This window comes from Podarcis melisellensis (assembly GCF_964234715.1).
Source record: "Podarcis melisellensis genome assembly, chromosome: 2".
Classification (NCBI taxonomy): Eukaryota; Metazoa; Chordata; class Lepidosauria; order Squamata; family Lacertidae; genus Podarcis; species Podarcis melisellensis.
Window position 1 is genome coordinate 103,344,402 of NC_138529.1, and position 19,840 is coordinate 103,364,241.

At 49.8% G+C, this 19,840-nt stretch overlaps 1 protein-coding gene and 1 pseudogene across 3 annotated transcripts in view; both read right to left on the reverse strand.

Annotated features, from left to right (window-relative positions):
* LAMB2 (laminin subunit beta 2) overlaps positions 1-19,840 on the reverse strand; it is a 68,154-nt gene that overhangs the window by 920 nt on the left and 47,394 nt on the right. For both annotated transcript variants that reach the window (XM_081901298.1, XM_081901299.1), the window contains 10 exons: positions 17,210-17,306; positions 14,451-14,823; positions 12,948-13,132; positions 12,222-12,463; positions 9,892-10,095; positions 9,503-9,647; positions 8,648-8,855; positions 6,692-6,833; positions 4,822-4,998; positions 2,378-2,537 (listed from right to left, as the gene is read on the reverse strand). In XM_081901298.1, coding sequence (XP_081757424.1) covers positions 2,378-2,537; positions 4,822-4,998; positions 6,692-6,833; positions 8,648-8,855; positions 9,503-9,647; positions 9,892-10,095; positions 12,222-12,463; positions 12,948-13,132; positions 14,451-14,823; positions 17,210-17,306 — 1,933 coding nt within the window. The remainder of the gene's footprint in view (positions 1-2,377; positions 2,538-4,821; positions 4,999-6,691; positions 6,834-8,647; positions 8,856-9,502; positions 9,648-9,891; positions 10,096-12,221; positions 12,464-12,947; positions 13,133-14,450; positions 14,824-17,209; positions 17,307-19,840) is intronic.
* LOC309365122 (ubiquitin-conjugating enzyme E2 Q2 pseudogene) lies at positions 17,794-18,605 on the reverse strand (annotated as a pseudogene). Its single transcript has one exon. The product of its transcript is annotated as a ubiquitin-conjugating enzyme E2 Q2 pseudogene (transcript).

Genomic DNA, 19,840 nt, shown 5'->3' on the forward strand with positions numbered 1-19,840 from the left:
CAGAATGCAGCAGTCTGATTGGTCCACAGGAGCCACCCAATCCAGCTCCAGGTGGAAGGGAATCTGCAACCTGATTGGCCTGCAGGAGAATCCTGGAATTAGCCAATCACATGGGGCCCATTATGTATATAATGTATATAAGGCAGACATTCTGGGGGAACTTCCATTCCTCCTCACCACTATGAGCTGAATAAAGGGCATGAAATCCACCCTCAGCTCTGAGTATATTTCACCCTTTATGCAGAGTGGGTGACGTAATGAGTAGAGGCATGCAGACACAGTAAAGACATGTGCCCCTTTGGGGAAGAGGTTTCCCCGCCACCCTCCATCAAGAATGTTTGTGTCAGCCTCCCCACTGGGAACTCAAAGTGCCCAGAGAGCCATGGAGAGGGTGGATTAAGGAGTGTGTGTGTACTGGGTCTGAGGCTTGGCTGCCGTGATCTATAGATCCCGGGCAAGCTGCCTGGCTTTGCCGGAGGATGGCATTTGCCAAGAAGGTAGCGTGAGCTAGAGCAGGGCACCTCCTGCTGTTTTAGGAAGAGAAAAGCAACAATTCCAAGTCCCCTTGCAGTGCTGAGATTCCCAGGATGCTGAATCCTGCACAAGATGCTTGTGTCTGACATGGGGATTGCCACAGCTCTGCCCTTCCCCTCCTAATATCTTACTTCTACGGGAAGGGCCCTGCTTCCCGCAAGAGTCTAGACTCCCACTCTTCCTCAGCAGTCTCCTTCTGCTTTCTGCTTTCCCATATCTCCTCTCTCCTGCAACATCCAGGGCTTGCTGCCTGTTCTGCCTGTTCGCAGGTTTTCTATCCAAGCATGTCCTGTGTCACAGAATTGGATCTTTGGGGGATTTATCAACTTTCTAAACGGAAATGGCTCTTTACGGTTCTATCCTCCACAACACAACAAGAGAGATGGAAATGGAAACGCGTGGGCAGCTTGATGAAATTCCAGTTGTATTGTGGAATTCTCTGTATATTAGGCAGGCAGCTTCAGTGTTTAGTTTTCAGATTCCAGCTTAGAACATTTTTTATTTACATAAACTTGCCCTGCCACGTGACTAGGTTTTATGTTATTCCAAGCTTTGTCTTTTTAGGTTTTTAATTTTGATTTTTTGCACACTGCTTTGAGAAGATCAGCCCCCTTCTTGGTTTAGCAGTATGGAAATTTATGCATACATAAAATAAGTAAATAAGCAAACTGAAGACACCAAAAGGCAGGGCTGGGCAGGGCTTCCCACAATCAAAGAGCAGTTTCAGCATCTCATGTAGCTCCCTGTCCTTCTCCTGCCCACTCTCAAAATTTATGGTCTTCCTTTCCCTGGTTCCATCACCTCAATCTATTTGTGTGTGATGGTGATAGAGAGAATCTTTGGAAACCTGGATTTTGGAAGCGGCGTACAAACCAAATGAAACAAGTTCATGTGGCCTTGGCCCAGTTTACCTGAAGGAGCGTCTCCACCCCCATTGTTCTGCCCGGACACTGAGGTCCAGCGCCGAGGGCCTTCTGGTGGTTCCCTCACTGCGAGAAGTGAGGTTACAGGGAACCAGGCAGAGGGCCTTCTTGGTAGTGGCGCCTGCCCTGTGGAACGCCCTCCCACCAGATGTAAAGGAAATAAACAACTGTCTGACTTTCAGAAAACATCTGAAGGCAGCCCTGTTTAGGTAAGCTTTTAATGTTTGATGTTTTGTTACATTATTATTATTATTATTATTATTATTATTATTATTATTATTATTAATTCTGTTGGGAGCCGCCCAGAGTGGCTGCGGAAACCCAACCAGATGGGCAGGGTGGTAATAATAATAATACAGTGGTACCTCAGGTTAAGTACTTAATTTGTTCCGGAGGTCCATACTTAACCTGAAACTGTTCTTAACCTGAAGACCACTTTAGCTAATGGGGCCTCCTGCTGCTGCCGCGCCACCGGAGCACGATTTCTGTTCTCATCCTGAAGCAAAGTTCTTAGCTACATTTTGATATTTTAATGTTTCAATATTTTAATGTTGTATTTTTTAATTTTGTTTTTAAGTTGTAATCATTTAACTTGTTTTTATTATTGCTTGTAAGCCGCTCTGAGCCCGGCCTTGGCTGGGGAGGGAGGGGTATAAATAAAAATTATTATTATTATTATTATTATTATTATTATTAACCTGAAGCACTATTTGTGGGTTAGCAGAGTCTGTAACCTGAAGCGTATGTAACCTTAGGTACCACTGTAATAATAATAATAATAATAATAATAATAATAATTATTTGCACAGTTTACTGTCTAGAAGGCAGAGAATTGTGTGAAATCCAGTTTATGGCCCCCCCCCAGAAATGTCACACACCACCCCAGAGAATACATTTCCCCCCTTCTCCCGGGCACTTACTGCTCAGCCGCTGCAGCTTGTCATGTGCATCGCGCAGCAGGCCCTTAGCCTCGTCCCGTAGGCGCTCTGCTTTCTGCCGGGCCCGGACCACGTGCTGGGCCTTGCGTTCCACTAGGTCCTTCATGGTGCGGTACTGGTCACCCAGCGTCCCGTCCAGCAACTGAGATGCAACAGGAAATAAGGGGAAAGCGGTGAGCAGGAACTGCAGGCCTCGGTGCAGCAGCATTATGCTTCCCACCACCTCTGGAGCGTTGCAAGGAAGATGGCAGGAAGAAAAGGCAGGAAGAAAAGGCAGGAAATGGGCCTCCTCTGGAAGGACTTTAGTGCAGGGGTGGGGGGAATCTGTGTGGCCCTCCAGATGTTGTCAGGCTACAACCCCCACCACCCCTGACCGCCGGCCATGCTCACTGGGGCTAATAGGGTACAGTGGCGTAGCGTGGGTTGTCAGCACCCGGGGCAAGGCAAGTAATTTGCATCCCCTAACCCGTGGATTTGCGCCCCCTAACCCGTGGATTTGCGCCCCCTAACCCTAACCCCCAGATGTTGCGCCCGGTGCGGCCGGCCCCCCCTGCACCCCCCACGCTATGCCACTGATAGGGTATTGGAGTTCAAACAATATCTGGACAGGCTGATCCCTGACTTAGTGGATTACTTTTGTTCATGCCAATCATCTTGCTGAGCCCAATTTTCATTCATTCATTCAACAGCAACATCAATGCGTATAGTACTTTTCAGGGTGCAAGGGGACAAGTCCCTGCCTTGAGGAACTAAGAATTCTAAAATCTTGTAAAGGAGGCCAGGAAGGAATGCCATCATAGATGAGAGCAGCCAGTGATGGTGGAGTTGTTGCTTTTCACTGCCTCCTGAGGGTTGTGCCCTCAGCTCCTGTTTGTGGCGTCTGGTTGACCACTGTAAGAAACAGCGGGTACCTAGCCACACAGCCTTGGGAGGCAATCAATGTTGCACTAAGGTGATCGTTCCATCAGGGCAAGCATTTCAGCTTGTCAGGTGGAAAGATCCGCTGCCCACTGCCCCACATGCTGTTCCAGGGGTTCTCTGAGCACCCGGGCCCCCAAGCCAATTAGAGGGGTGGGGTGAGGAGCTTGTTGCACAAGCCTTCCACTGATGGGACAGGTGAATTTAATCCCACTGTTTATTATTTCTTCCTTTAAAAAAAAATATTTTAATTGATATATAAAAAACCAAAATAAACAAACTGCCAATATACCAAAAGATAGAACTGACGGGAGAGACACCAGCAAAATCTCCTCTGATGCTTTTCTGACAGGTAAGGATTATTTTCCACCTGTTTTGCATAACATGCTTGCAGTCTCAAAAAGTAGGCGGACGTCCCTCTTAAGGCACAGCTGCCTCTTGGCCACGGTGGTTGGCAGAGCATTTGGGTGAAGGAGCATCTCTGATGCCATCTTCATTTGTTTTTTGTCTGATTGCCTCCAAACAGTCAGTCTATTTCACCCTCTGAGTAATTTAGCAGGAATCACAAACACGCAGAGAAACTGACAGCCAGTCACCATCTCTCAGCCTTAGCTTTCCTCCTAACAACCCTGTTAGGTGAAGCGGGGAGAAGATATTCTGGGGGTGAGGCTGGGCTCGTTGGAGGAAACACATTTCAATTGTGTGCTGCAGCTCAGTATTATAGCAACAGGAGTTTGTTGGAGCGCTTGGTAGTTTCTAATAAGACATTATTATTATTATAAGACCTATAAGACATCAGAAGGTCGGTGGTTCGAATCCCCATGACGGGGTGAGCTCCCATTGCCCAGTCCCTGCTCCTGCCAACCTAGCAGTTCAAAAGCACGTCAAGGTGCAAGTAGATAAATAGGTAACACTCTGGCGGGAAGGTAAACGGTGTTTCTGTGCACTGCTCTGGTTCGCCAGAAGCGGCTTAGTCATGCTGGCCACATGACCCGGAAGCTGTACGCCGGCTCCCTCGGCCAATAAAGCAAGATGAGCGCCACAACCCCAGAGTCGGCCATGACTGGACCTAATGGTCAGGGTCCCTTTACCTTTTTAAGACATTAGGATGAAACTAGCAAGACTGAATTCCTGGAGCCAAACAAATGAAAAAGCAAATGAGAGTGGGCAGCAGCGTCACCAAAATTACAAGACGAAGAGGATACATGAAGTACCAGCTACAGAATATTAAGCATTTCCAAGTACCAATTTGCACAAGAAAGACTTGCTTTGCATTATTCACTGCAAGCTGCCTGGCGCTTGTATGACGAAACATGGTAGAAAACCTTCCAAAATAAAATGAAACTCGAATTTACACTGCTGTGTGGGCAGCTACCCATTCGCACCCTGTGTGTACACAATGCAGCAAGGATGCTTCCTTCACCTGTCCTCTCAGTCCTAACCCAGGAGACAGATGCTTATCCATCTTTGCCAGACTCCTGGACCTTCTCAAGCTCAGCCTCACGTACCTGTTCGGCTTCGCCAGCTCGGTCCCGGGCAGCGCTGGCTGTCTCCTCAGCTCGCGTGGCGGCCAGGCTGTTGTTGGCCCGTTTCATCTTGAGCGCATCCACCTGCTTGTCGAGGTGACCCACGCGCTCCATGGCTTCGGCCAGCTGGCCTTCGGCGCTTGCGGTCTGCTGCTGGATCTGAAGGGAGGCAAGATGGGAAGCTGGAGAAGGTCTGCTGCATCTCACCGTTGTGGGAGGGTTTCCCCCATCCCACACAAGAGTGTTGACCTCACTGAGGAGATGTTACGACTCAGGGGATTTAGAGGGCATCATGGACCAGCTTCTGATGCCCCCTGAACCAGCCTCTGGTGCCCCTCCACCTTTGGAAGTTCAAGCCAGTGTGATGTAGTGGTTAAGAGCGATATACTCGTAATCTGGTGAACTGGGTTCGCTTCCCTGCTCCTCCACATGCAGCTGCTGGGTGACCTTGGGCCAGTCACACTTCTCTGAAGTCTCTCAGCCCCGCTCACCTCACAGAGTGTTTGTTGTGTGGGAAGAAGGGAAAGGAGATTGTTAGCTGCTTTGAGACTCCTTCGGGTAGTGATAAAGCGGGATATCAGATCGAAACTCTTCTTCTCTTCTCCTGCCAGAGGTGCCCTCAGTGCCAACGCCTCAATGGCATTACCATTTTGAGGCACAGAGGGCTCCAGCTCAGAGGCCATAACAGAACCATGGCCTCCCGTTTCAACGGAATCCACAACTCATTAAATTGACACCTCACCTTTAAAAGTAAAGGCTCCACTCATCAGGGCTGGGGCTAACTGCTCCAAGGATGCTGTAGGCCTAATTAAGGCTGAGGGTTCGCCCACATCTCCATTTGCGCCACTGCTTCCCCCCAGGGAAACCCAATTGTTAGCACTGGATTGGAACAAACAACTGGGTTGTTTTTTTTGCGGATTGCTGTTTGTTCAGATTTAGCACTAAAGAGCAGGTTTTTTTGGGGGGGGAGCAGTGGGCAAAGGCAAAACTGCTTGGTTCCATGCCTAGAAAATGTGGGTCAAGTGGAAAAAGCACTTGGACCCGTGCTTTCTAGACAAGTGGAAGTGTAGGCAAACGCTCAGCCTTGTTGCTTTTTGGAGCTATCCAGGGTGCTACTCACCTTGCTTCTTTGGGACTTGGTTTTTCAAAAAGCTTTCAGCAAAGTACCTCACCAAAGACTCCCAAGTAAGTGTGGCAGTCAAGGAATAAGGTCCTCTTGTGGATCAGGAATTGGTTAAGTTGCAGGAAGCAAAGAGTAAGAATGAAAGGGCAGTTCTCCGAACGGAGAGAAATAGGAAGGTCATTGGGACCTGGGCTTTTCAACTTGGCTCATAAACAATCCAGAATGAGGGGTGAGCAGTGAGATGGCAGCGTCTGATACTGAATTGTCCAGGGTCTGACTGGGTATAAGGGCAGCTAATTATGTTCCAAGGCACGTGAATGGTGCTGTGGTCTAAACCACAGAGCCTAGGGATTGCCAATCAGAAGGTTGGCGGTTCGAATCCCCGCGATGGGGTGAGCTCCTGTTGCCCGGTCCCTGCTCCTGCCAACCTAGCAGTTCGAAAGCACACCAGTGCACGTAGATAAATAGGTACCACTCTGGTGGGAAGGCGTTTCTGTGAGCTGCTCTGGTTTTGATGGTTTTTAGTCATGACTTGGAAAAACTGCCTGTGGACAAACGCCGGCTGCCTTGGCCTGTAAAGCGAGATGAGCGCTGCAACCCCAGAGTCGTCCACAACTGGACTTAACTGTCAGGGGTCCTTTACCTTTACCTAATTATGTTCCAAGTCCTTCTCAATGTTTGATTATGGTACACTTTCAGGGGAGGGCTGCGCACAGCGACGGGGCTTACCCTATTCACGACATTCTCGGTGTTGTAGATGTCGCTGGCTGCGTTGCGGATGGCTTTCTCGGCGGCGCTTTGAGCCCGTTTGGCATCATCCAGAGCCTTCTTCACTGCTTCAGCTGCAGTCTTTACACTCTCTGCTCGAGCGCTGCAAACGGGAAGAACGTGCGGCAAGTGTTAGCCCAGAGCTATGTGCACTAGCGTCCCCACTGCTGTGATGGCCAGGATGACAAATCCATGGGAGTAAGAGATCTAGGGGCAGCCATTCGCCAGGTGTGATCTCTGTGTACAGGTATAGTTTACTTCCCTCCCCTCCTCCGAGATCTGTGCCAAGCCCTCTCTCTGGATGAAAGAGAGCCCTGAAAACGAATCTGGTTGACTTAGCTTCTCCCTGAGCGTTCTTGTGCTGACCATTTGTGTTCCCCACTGTTCACTTTTTATTTTTGAAATAATTTTTTAGTTGATTTTACAAGTGTAGAATTATAACATTGCCAAATACATATCCATATTTAGAGATTTCTCTGTATCTCTAGACTTCCCACCTTCCCCTCCGTGGGTCCTATTATCAACCTTTTCAAATGTATATTATTTCATCATCCAAGTTTTATGTCTCTCCATTTTGACTATAGTAATTTCTACATTACAAGTGTTATTACAATCCTGCTAATGTTTTCATCTGCTTAAAGTGGTCTCTCAAGTAAATTGTAAATTTCCCCTGTTCTTTATTAAAGTTTTGGTCTTCTTGGTTCCTGAACTTTCTGTTCCGTTTTGCCATTTCGACCTGCTGTTCGGTTTTTAGCTCTGCATAGTTAATTTGTTTTGCACAGTGGTACCTCAGGTTAAGAACTTAATTTGTTCTGGAGGTCTGTTCTTAACCTGAAACTGTTCTTAACCTGAAGCACCACTTTAGCTAATGGGGGCCTCTTGCTGCTGCTGCACGATTTGTGTTCTCATCCTGAAGCAAAGTTCTTAACCCGAGGTGCTATTTCTGGGTTAGCGGAGTCTGTAACCTGAAACGTCTGTAACCTGAAGCGTATGTAACCCGAGGTACAGTGGTGCCCCGCAAGACGAATGCCTCGCAAGACGGAAAACTCGCTAGACGAAAGAGTTTTCCATTTTGAAGGTGCTTCGCAAAACGAATTTCCTATGGGCTTGCTTCGCAAGACGAAAATGTCTTGCGAGTTCCTGCGGGTTTTTTTCCCTTTCCCCCCCTTTTTCTAAGCCGCTCATCCGCTTATCCGCTAAGCCGATAAGCCACTAAAAGCCGCTAATAGCGCTAATCCGTCAATGGGCTTGCTTCGCAAGACGAAAAAACCGCTAGACGAAGAGACTCGCAGAACGGATTCTTTTCGTCTTGCGAGGCACCACTGTACCACTGTACTACGCTGCTTTTGAAAGGCTAATTGTACAGCTGCCTCCATGTTTCCCCACATCAGTGAGAATTTGGCCCTCCTTGCCTCTAAACCACTCCTGTATTTGAGCCTAGATGGCAAACTAGCCCAAACAGTGACCACCCCACCCTTGTACTCTGTTCAGCTCCTGTAACACAGCCACATGAAAGGGCCTCTCATCACCATGTTTCTAGCAGTATCTGATATGCACAGTGCTTCACAATTCTCCTCATTTAACTTTTCACAATACACCTAACAGAGGAGGTTATTTTCTCTCAGCCTAAGACCCAATGGTGAGCTTCATGGAGGAGGGGGGATTTGAACCCATGTTCAAACCTAATAATAAGCCCTAATAATAAGCCCACCATCAGTGGAGACTCCTGACAGGGTGCTGGTCCCACGGAGCAAACTCCTACGCTCCCCCAACTTCCTTTCCCTTTACTGAATAACTAGTTGCTGCTCATGAAGGGAGGAGGACCAAGGGGAGCACAGTTCTGTCCCCATGGCCTCTCCTCTGGGTCCGACAGGAGCAGCCTCCATCACACGTCCTCTCCGGCCCTCACACACTCACTTGGCGCGGCGTGCGTCTTGCAGCAGCTGTCCCGCCACACGCACGTCTCCCGCCGTTTGGTCCAAGATGGCGTCCACGTTGGCCAGGCTACTGACACGCTCCTTGATCTCCTCAGCGAGGTGGTGGATCTGTGCGGGGGACGCTGGGATGGAGAGTTCCAGCACGCGGGAGGCCACCAGAGCAATGCTGTCAGGGTCGGCTCCGTCAACTGTGTGAGGGATGGGTCAGTCAGCGCTACAGACGGGTAGAACGGCAGGCCCCTGCTTCTCGCAAGACCCACTGCAAATGTCCCCTCTGCCCTGCTTTCTTTCATCCCTGTCTGAATACCCCCCACTGCACTCTCTCGCTCTCTCTCTCTCTCTCTGCTGGAACCATCAAGGGAGAAATATGTCCACCTGCCTTGCCCCACGGCCCTGCCTGGAACTTGCATAAGGAGGTGCAGCGGCATTCTTAACTTTTTTGTATGGAATTTTGCCTTTCCCTTTTTGGCAGGAACATGAACGTAACTGGCTTTCGTTTTATTATTTTCAACATTAAGATTGCTTTCTGAATTTTTTTGGGCACTTGTTTGTTTATTCTTTGCGAGAGCTCCTTGTGAGGAGGGGTTGATTGTCCACCTACTTTAGGAATTGTTGATTTGTGAGGGTGAATAATGGGGTCTCCTTGCAGCTCTCAGCAGCCTTAACAAACTATAGCTCCCAGAAATCTTTTTTTGGGGGGGGGGGAGCCGTTTAAAAGTGGCATTTTACGGCATGTGGTGTACCGTATGTTACATGAGCTGTCTTTTTGAGAAAGACATCGAACAAAAGAAAATAAGGGACTGGCGTAGGGGGCAGCCCGATATCCTGCACTTACGATTCAGGAACCCCTTGATTTGCTGGATGAGGTCCCGCAGTTCCTTGTTGGAGCGCTCCAGCCGGGCTTTGGTGGCATTGGCGTTGTCCAGCGCGGCCTGTGCCCTCTGCTTCGCCTCACCTGCCCTTGCCTTTGCCTCGGCCACCTGCAAAGGACACACCAGGTCCCCTGGTCAGCCAGCAGGGGGAAGCAGAGGCCTAGGGAATGCAGGCAGCATTGCATTCCAGGAACAGAGCCAGAGCTAACTCTTGTTTACTGCCTTGAGAACCGCGTCCAGGCCTTCGTGCTGTTGGTCTTTCCGATGAAACGAAATGTGTGCAAACGTAAAGGCTCTCATGGGTTACCTTGCCTATAACACTGAGCTCTGCGGCTCCCCTCTGATGGCTTACCTGACGCAGCAGGACATCCACGTCAGCCACAGCCCGGCGCAGCTCCCCTTCGGCATGGCGGGCTCGATCCAGCGCGTTGTCGGCCGTGGCCACGGCCCCGTTGCAGTTGAGGCCCCCACAGTGGCGCCGGCCGTCTTCGTCACGGCAACCAGCCCCTCCGCAGGGGCTGCTGGAGCAGGGGGCGTCCCCTGGAGCACCGCACACCTAGAGGAGAGAGCTGTGATGGCCTGGGATTTGGACTCGGAGGCTGAACCTGATGAATCCCAGCCTGCACAGGATTCCCCGCCTCCAGAACCAGCTGAGCCGGGGCTGGGGCTTCAGCCTGAAGGGTCCTCACCTGTGCTGGATCCTCAAGTGCAGGCACCAGCTGAGTCTGCTCTGGCTCCTGAGGGGATGGAGGACCCATTGCCTGCAGGTGCTCCACTCTCAGCCCCGTCAGGGGAAGAGGAGGTTGCCTCTGGGTCCGGTAACCCTCCAGCCTCTCCTGAGCTGCAGAGGCTCAGGGCAGAGAGGCGGAGGGAAGTAAGTTCCCGCAGGAGGAGTGCTCGCCTCCAGGCCAGGAGAGGCGAGTCACCTGTGGACCGGGGCTGCCCGATGCGGACCGGGGCAGATAAAAGCCAGCCAGCCCCAGGCCTAAATTGCGGGAGCAACATTGTTGGTAGCCTGTTCCTGCCTGCACCCTGTCTTGCTCTTCTGCTGGAGCTCTTGACCTCACCCGACTCCCTGCCTTGGACCCCGTTTCAGCTTTGACGGACAGCCTCCATACCGCACCCTTGCCCTCGGATTGGACTCGGACCTCGCCACCCGGTTAACCCTCAGGACCAGCACAAGAGCATTGGAGGAAGCATGAAGAAACTTGCCAGCAGTATATCACATGAAATAAGTTTTTTTTAAAAAAAACAACAACACACGATTGTCACGGGAGAGTCTGGCCCAATGGGCGCAGCAGCTCTTCTTCAGTAGGTCTTGCCCCTATGGAGCAGTTGCCAGAGATGAAGGGCCCTGCCTCTCCACAGCTGCCTAAATCCTCCAGGGTTTCCCCTAAGCAATCTGAGGCTGCGCTTGTGTGACTATGTGACGCTGATTTCTCCTCCGCCCTCTTCATGCCTCTCCTGGTACTGGGAGACCAGGAAGGGAGGGGAGCTTGTCACAGCAGGAAGGCCTCTTCACCAGCCAAACTCCTCTCTGCCTCTTGGCCTCCCTCATCCCACAGTCCTGCTCCCTCTTCTACCTCTGATTCTGGACTTCTTTCTGCCACAGACTCCCTCCACTCGCTAAACCCTGTTACCTCTTCAGCTTCTGACAACCTCCTCCCAGTCTTCTCCCTCTGACCACCAGTCCCTGAGTCTTCTTCCCTTGGGGGTTCCCCAGCCGGTTCCCCCCTCACCATTCCTCTGCGTCCAACCAGTCCCTGACACTCGCCTGCTGTCAAAATGTTTCCTTCCTCGCTCCGGCCATTTTTGCCTCTGGCTCTGCCCAACCACTGGCGTGTGGCCTTCAGGCGCTTGTTCAGAACAGAATGTGGCCCTCAAGAGGCGGGAAAAGGTTCCTCGCCTTTGCTCAGTGCGGTTCACAGAGAAGATGTGTACATCGAAATACCACAGAATAACATTTCGCAGTAAAATACCAACAGAACATTAAGCAGAAACTTAACAGAGCAGCCTGAAAAGTTCTGGAGCTAGACTTTCCCCTCAACCAAGACTTGATTGGCTACCTCAGGGATGCGGGGAGACTGTGACCCACTGTGTCACTAGTCCCCCTGGCCGGAGTCGATGAGAGCTGGAAGTCTGGCGGTATTTGGAAGGCCTCTGTGTAGGGATATCGCGGAGTGGTGAGTGAGGTCCGGAGGGAGCACACTCCCCACCAGCAGGCAGTCACAGTCTGCCTGCACGCGTGACCTTGGGGTGCAGGGCAAACTCCCCCTCAGACAAGCCACGGCTGTCTGGTACATTGTTCCCTCTGTCTGACCTTCTGCGGTCTCAGCAGTCTGCGGTGTCCTGTCTGTAACCTTAGTCCCTGAGACCTTTTGTCTCCTTCGTCATACACTGTGCAAGGAGGAAATGACGCTGTGGAAACAGGTGCCAAAATAACTTTGTACCACCCCACGATCTCGGGACCGGAAGATGTGTAAAGGTCACAGCCCAAAATGTATCTGCCTGGGTTTGCATATTTGTCTCAATAAAAGGAGGCTCCACAGGCTGGTCAGCAGCTCGCTTCAGTGCGCAGCTCACATGATGATCAACTCCTGTCTTGTGCCTTCACTTCACCTCTGGTTCCCCATCTCTGGCTCTCACATGCTTTACTTTGTGGTGTTTCCTTCCCCCACCCACCTTCTCATTGATCCGATGCAGGCTCAGCCCTCGAACGCGTGTCGACAGGTCGGTCAGGGCTCGCCGGTTGGCTGCATTCTGCCGATTGAAAGCGTCTCTCCGGGCTGCCATCAGGTGCTCCGTGCGTCGCCGGGATGCGGCCGATTGGCCGACGGGGCTGGAGAAACCCACCGTGGAAGCGTTGGCCCGGTGCTCCGCTTCCCGCGATTGGACAAAGGACTGGCGGACGCTGTCATAGGCTCCTGCCGGGGGAAGTGGGGGCGGGATTAAAGAACAGGACTATGAGGTCCTTGCTGGGCATCTCTTCTGCTAGACCAGGCTTCCTCGGCCCTCCAGATGTTTTTTTGCCTACAACTCCCATGGTCCCTAGCTAGCAGGACCAGTGGCCAGGGATGATGGGAATTGTAGTCTCAAAACATCTAGAGGGCTGAGGTTGAGAAAGCCTGTGCTAGACCTATGGGAAAACCCCATAATACTAATAATATATATGTCGCTCATCTGACTGGGTTGCCCAGCCACTCTGGGCAGCTTCCAGTGAAATATAAAAACAACATGAAACATTAAAAACTTCCCTATAGAAGCCTGGCCTCCACTCTGGCTCATGAGCAGAGGCTGCAAGTCAAAAGGTTGTGGGGGAGAAGAACTGCAATTCTACATTTGACAAAAGGGCTGGGTAAAAATGGGGGGGGGGGTATGTTTCTTGCATCACTTTGGACACGCACTTACCCAGCACATTGGCATTCTTGAGCGCCTCCAGCTGGCGAGCAAGGTCTGCCAGGCTGAGGTTCAGGGCCCGAGCGCCACGTTCCAGCGTGCCTAGAGCATGGTTGGCGTTGAAGTTCCTGTCCTGGGTGGCCGTCAGCAACCCTTCCAGGCTGGTCAGTGTTTCCGTGACATCGGCAATCTCCTGCCTGGTGAGAGGATGTAAGTGAGAAGCAGGAGGGAGAAGAAGAAGAAGAGTTTGGATTTGATATCCCACTTTATCACTACCTGAAGGAGTTCTCAAAGCGGCTAACATTCTCCTTTCCCTTCCTCCCCCATAACAAACACTCTGTGAGGTGAGTGGAGCTGAGAGACTTCACAGAAGTGTGACTAGCCCAAGGTCACGCAGCAGCTGCATGTGGAGGAGCGGGGAAGCGAACCTGGTTCACCAGATTACGAGTCCACCGCTCTTAACCACTACACCACACTGGCTTTCAGTGGGGTGGGAGGTGCACGGCCACCCAGGACTAAACCACCCACTGCTCCTCTTCAGAGAAATGAAATTAATAACCTTTTCTAAAAAACAACAACCCTGAAGCCTTTCTTTTAGGAATTCTAGGTGCCGAAATCCCAAGGGAGCAGGAAAACTATCTATGTATGCAGCCACAGCTGCAAGGATGTTATTGGCCCACAGATAGAAAGAAGATAAAGCCCATATCAGAGAAGAATGGCAGATTAAGTTGATGGATTATGCGGAAATGGCTAAAGACCCAGAAGAATCAGAAATCAGGAAGACCAAAATTTTAATAAGGAATGGGGGAAATTTATAACCTATCTTAAAAACCATTGTATAAACAGTTAAAATCGTTAGTAGGATTGGAATAGCACTTGTAGTTTAATGGTGAGTTTTGGAAACAACGGAGATGTAAAAGATGTGGGCTATTATAAAAGATGCAGGAGGAAATGAATAACAACAGGACCCACAAAGGTGAGGAGGGAAGTCCTAGAGATTCTTTGGGAATCTTGTGTCTATGTTGTACATTCGATACGTGAAGGTAAAGTTTTAATCTGAGAAACTTCCAAATACAGTGGTACCTCGGGTTAAGTACTTAATTCGTTCCGGAGGTCCGTTCTTAACCTGAAACTGTTCTTAACCTGAAGCAGCACTTTAGCTAATGGGGCCTCCTGCTGCCTCCGCCCAATTTCTGTTCTCATTCTGAGGTAAAGTTCTTAACCCGAGGTACTATTTCTGGGTTAGCGGAGTCTGTAACCTGAAGCGTATGTAACCTGGAGCGTATGTAACCCGAGGTACCACTGTAAAAAAATGTAAGAAGAGAGAGAGGGAGAGGGAGAAGCCCAGCTCCCAAAACAAACTATGGTACCTGGGATTCTTTGGGAGAAACCAAACAAAAGACAAAAATTGAATGCAGCAGCTCAGTTCCTACCCTGCCTACCCACTGCTCCTAGGCTCCAGCCAAGTCCATTTCCTCTGCACATGTACAGGTACCAAGGCCACCCGTCACTCACCGCAGCGAATCCATATTCTGCAAGAGGTGGGTGATTGCACTGGCGGTGGCGTTGCGGGCATTGACGATGGCCTGGACCGCACTCAGCTTGTCCTGGAGTCGGCGGAAGGTGCCCTCAAACGCCCCGGTGAGGCCCGTCTGCTGAAGCTGCTGGGCGCGCTGCGCCAGGCTGCGGGTGCGAGCGGCCAAATCCTGCACAATGCGGTCCCAGTCCCCAAAGCACTGGTGGCACGGCTGGCAGGCGGGGAACTCGCCGGCAAAACCTCGGGAGCACTGGTCGCAGCGCACACCCGAGACCCCCGGGAGGCAGGAGCAGTGCCCAGTGATGCGGTGGCATTGCGGCTTCTCGATCCCACGAGGGTCACAGTCGCAGGCTGCACGCAACATGAGAAGAAGAGTTTGGATTTGATATCCCGCCTTTCACTCCCTTTAAGGAGTCTCAAAGCGCCTAACATTCTCCTTTCCCTTCCTCCCCCACAACAAACACTCTGTGAGGTGAGTGGGGCTGAGAGACTTCAAAGAAGTGTGACTGGCCCAAGGTCACCCAGCAGCTGCATGTGGAGGAGCAGAGACGCGAACCCGGTTCACCAGATTACGAGACTACCGCTCTTAACCACTACACCACACTGGCTCTCCAAAACCGCCATAAAGGAGAGAGAGAGAGAGAGTTATTCCTTCACACGTGGCCTCTTCCAAGCGCTTCATCCCACATAAAGGGCTCCCCCACCTCCAAGGAAACCACCCAACTCTTTGGAGACCACATTTTCTTTTTAAAATTTCCAATAAAAAACATCCAATTTTTCTGGCCCGTGTAGGACCAGTCTGGAAAGTTAACCTTGGTGAAGACTTGGCGTTTTCATCCCCCAAAAAGTATTTGATTTGAGTTTCCATTGAAATGAGGCTGTATTTTAATATTTTAATGTTGTATTTTAATCTTGTTTTTAAGTTGTGCTTCGGTCAATTTGTTTTTGTATCAGGTGTTAGCCCCCTGAGTCCAGACTTGGCTGGGGAGGGCGGGGTATAAATAACAACAACAACAACAATTAATATCCAATCATAATACTTCAATTAAAAAAATAAAAAATAAAATAAAAAAGATCAAATTATAGTCTAAATTGTATTTATTAATTTATTGGGACTCCCCACAGTCTGGATCTCTGGAGCATATCTCCACATCTTAGTCCTGCTTCTCCTTGTTGTTTCCATATTTTCCACATCTCGATATTAACACTTGGTAATATAGACCACATTTTCAAGCTGCATGGGCTACCGCCGGGGATCGTCTCTGACAAAGGTACCCAGTTCACAGCCCAGTTCATGCAGATGCTGGCAGTGGAACTGTGCATTTCGTCCACCCACCATCCTGCGATGAATGCCGAGTTGGAGAAAACTGACATGACTTTACAGCAATATTTGTGCCCTTATGTCGGCTACCAGCACAGCAACTGGGTATCCCTCCTTCCTCTAGCAGAGTTCTCCTACGACAATGTGCTCTGTGTCTCCAACCAACAACCCCTTTCTTTGCCAACTAGGGATACACCCTCACACCTTTCCAGAAAGCATGGCCGAAGAAACAAATCCCTTAATAGTCTGAACCCAGGGTCTCCAAATCGTTCTTGGTAAAAAACACATTCTCCTAGCTCTGCCTATTTAAATGCCATTCCTATTATTTTACCATGAGTGCTAGTAGAGTGTGATCTAGTATTAAATCGCCCACTCCAAATGGCTTCATAACAGAATCAAGAAGCTGAGTTGATCTCAAACGTCGTTGCTTGAAATATTAGGTAAAGGTAAAGGGACCCCTGACCATTAGGTCCAGTCGTGGCCGACTCTGGGGTTGCGGAGCTCATCTCACTTTACTGGCCAAGGGAGCCGGCGTACAGCTTCTGGGTCATGTGGCCAGCATGACTAAGCCGCTTCTGGCGAACCAGAGCAGCACACGGAAAGGCTGTTTACCTTCCCGCCGGAGAGGTACCTATTTATCTACTTGCACTTTGACATGGTTTCAAACTGCTAGGTTGGCAGGAGCTGGGACTGAGCAACTGGAGCTCACCCCGTCCCGGGGATTCAAACCGCCGACCTTCTGATCTGCAAGTCCTAAGCTCTGTGGTTTAACCCACAGCGCCACCCTCGCACCTTCAAGCATATTGGTATGAGATTGGATACCCAGCCTTTTAATGAGTCGTGTCCTTCAGAGAGTGGACTAAGACAGAAAAACGTCAATTTGGGCAGGAAGTGAGAGTCAGATGAAGTGCTGGATGTTTAGCCGGCGAGTTTGCTGAAACTGGGATGCAAATGTCAGCCTTTGAGAATCTAATGCTGGATTAATAGGTTGTGCTGCCTGCTTCAGGAGCCAGTTTGCTTCCAGTACATGATCAAATAAATACTACAAAAGGCACAGGAAGTCTCCAGTGCATTGTAATTTACCAGGAGACTCTCAATGAAGTAGGAAGATTCCCCTTTCTTAAACAACGCCTTGGACTCAAGAGTTCCTTCTGTGCAAGCAGAAGGAACCCAATTCTGGAGCATCTCTTGACCCTTAGGAAGTGTCGTTTTTTGGGGGAGAGGTGAAAGGGGCTGAAATGTGAAATAGGGGTAAACCCCTCTGAGCAAACATAATTTAATTCATAGTTCTCGGAATCCAAACCATCACCTTCATGGGCATCAAGACCAGAAACTCGCTTAAATGAAATAAAAACATTTTCAGGATCCCTGCACAGCCCAGAGCAACGGCAGGGTTTCAGAATACGCAGCACTCACCTCTGCACTGCTGGCTGGGCTCCCCCCAATGGTTCTCCTGGCATTCCGAGCAGGTGCGGCCCCCGAAACCTGGCCGACATTGGCATTGCCCTGTAAACTACAAGGCAGGCGCAGTTTGCATGACAACTTCAAGAACTCCCCAAAGCGAGCCCTTTGTACCCTGCCCCGTGGAAAAGTGAGACACGGAAGCCATTGCCAGGGTACAAAAGCAAAGATCTGGATCCTCACTGGGCACCCCGGGCACCCTGCTTCACACTACCTCTCAGCCCCTAGCCCTAGCTGGGTCTAAGGAAGGACAAATAAGTGCATATAAAAAGGGGGAGATCTTAATGACTGGTATTTTAGTAAACCCCAAAAGCCCAGTTTGAAGGATTAACACTCTAAAACGGAGTGGGGATTGGTATGCTTAATTCGTGGGGACAATAAAGTTTTAAAACTGTTCAGTTGAAGATACTTGACAGAAGAGCAGAATCGTACAGCTGTAGTTTATACTGGATGTGTCAGTCAACAGATTGTCCACTAGTTATCTATGAGCTAGAATCTTCAGTATGGCTGTTATAGGGGCATTCATTGTTGAATCTGTGTTGGAAGGAAAATCTTTTACTGACATTGGTCCAAGTGTATGAAATGTCCACAATGTTAACCATCTTCTTTAGGAGGTGTGAACCAGCCATTTTTCTCATGTAACTGTACTAGCGATTTATAGGACTGCTGTGCTCTTGCTAGGTTATATTGGTTCTTATTTGCTCCAAACTGTACTCTGGTTTTTCCTTTGACTAATGTGGCATTGATCTGCATGATGACAGATTCTGTAGAAAGGCACTACTCCAACCCTGTTTAGTAAGCAGCTCCATGCATAAGGCACCTCCACCGAGAACATACCCGCCAGTGTGCACGGGAGACACCACTCTCACAAACGGAGGATCAAAGGGAAAGTTATCCTTAAAAGAGAAGTTGAGCAAAATATATTCTACACCTTCTTTTTCTTTTAAGACTTGAAGATCACTATGCAACGGGCTGTCAGGATCAACCCTTAGAAGTTTGACATGCCAGTCATTTACAAGTTCCACTGAATAAATCCCTGATTTGTAACTCTGCGACCTATATATATATCCCTGAGTTGTTTCATAAGTCAATCTGAAGCCTGGACAGACCCAGAGACTGCACCATTTAGATGGTCTTGCCTTTGACTCTTCCGGATTTTTTCTAGGATTGCCAGATTCTCTTTCTCAATGCCATCACCCTCTGTCTTCTTTCCATCGACAGGTTCTTCCTCCTTCATATCATAATGATCCAGATCAATATCTTCACCCGTATCTTCCTCCTCCACTTCTTCTGATGTAACCTCTTCCATTGTTCCATTCTGGCCGGTCGGCAATGGTTGATATAACATTTCAACATCGGTGAAATATACTCAGAGTTGAGAGTGGCTTTCATGCTCTTTATTCAGCTCATAGTGGTGAGGAGGAATGAATGTCCCCCCAAAGTATCTGCTTTATATACATTATTTACACAATGAGCTGCACGTGATTGGCTAATTCCGGAATTCTCCTGTAGGTCAATCAGGTTGTGGATTCACTTCCATCTGGAGCTGGATTGGGTGGTTCCTGCAGACCAATCATACTGCTGCATTGTTCTAGGACCAATCAGACTGCTGCATTTTGGATCCTATTCAGCCAGTGTGGTGTAGTCGTTAAGAGCGGTGGACTTGTAATCTGGTGAACCGGGTTCGATTCCCCGCTCCTCCACATGCAGCTGCTGGGTGACCTTGGGCCAGTCACACTTCTCTGAAGTCTCTCAGCCCCACTCACCTCACAGAGTGTTTGTTGTGGGGGAGGAAGGGAAAGGAGATTGTTAGCCGCTTTGAGACTCCTTCGGGTAGCGATAAAGCGGGATATCAAATCCAAACTCTCAGTGCATAACAATCGGGATGCTGGGGAAGATTATATAGTCTGCAGAGGTCACGTATCAATCGTTTCAATTGTTGGAGAAGCAGAGTATTGCTCTTTTTAATATCATCTAAACGCTCCAATACTGAAGTCAAGTTGGGGTCATCTGACTCCACAAGCGATATTGGCGATGAAAAGGGATAAGACTCTGTGATGTTGCAGCTGGGAGCCTCGCAACGCCAACACCGCCGCCGCTCACCATCCATTGCTTAGCATACATAAAGTCCCAGGTTCAACCTCTGGCATTTCCAGGAAGGGCTGGCAGCATCTCTGTCTGAGGCCCTGCAGTGCTGCTGCCAGTCGGTGTAGACGCTACTGAGCTGGATGGACCAATGAGCTGGCTCAGGGTAAGGCAGCTTCCTGTGTTCCTATGCTCTCCTCTCCCCTTGTTTCTAACACAGCTTTGCACCAGACCAGGGGTGTGAAAAAGAGGCCCTCCAGACCTCTCTACCTCCCCAAGCCACTCCTGTTACTGGCCCTAATTCCCCCCCCCCCCAATGTATCTTTGAATTGTAGCATTGGAAGGGTCCCAAAGAGTCATCTGGCCCACCCCCTGCCTGGATGGAGGATGGAAGCAATGGGAGTACAGAAACCAGCCTGCAAAGGTACATATTGACTTTCACAGTTTCAGCCCCCTTTGTTTCTGCTGACCTCTGGCCCTCAGAAGGTTCCCTAGAAGAAA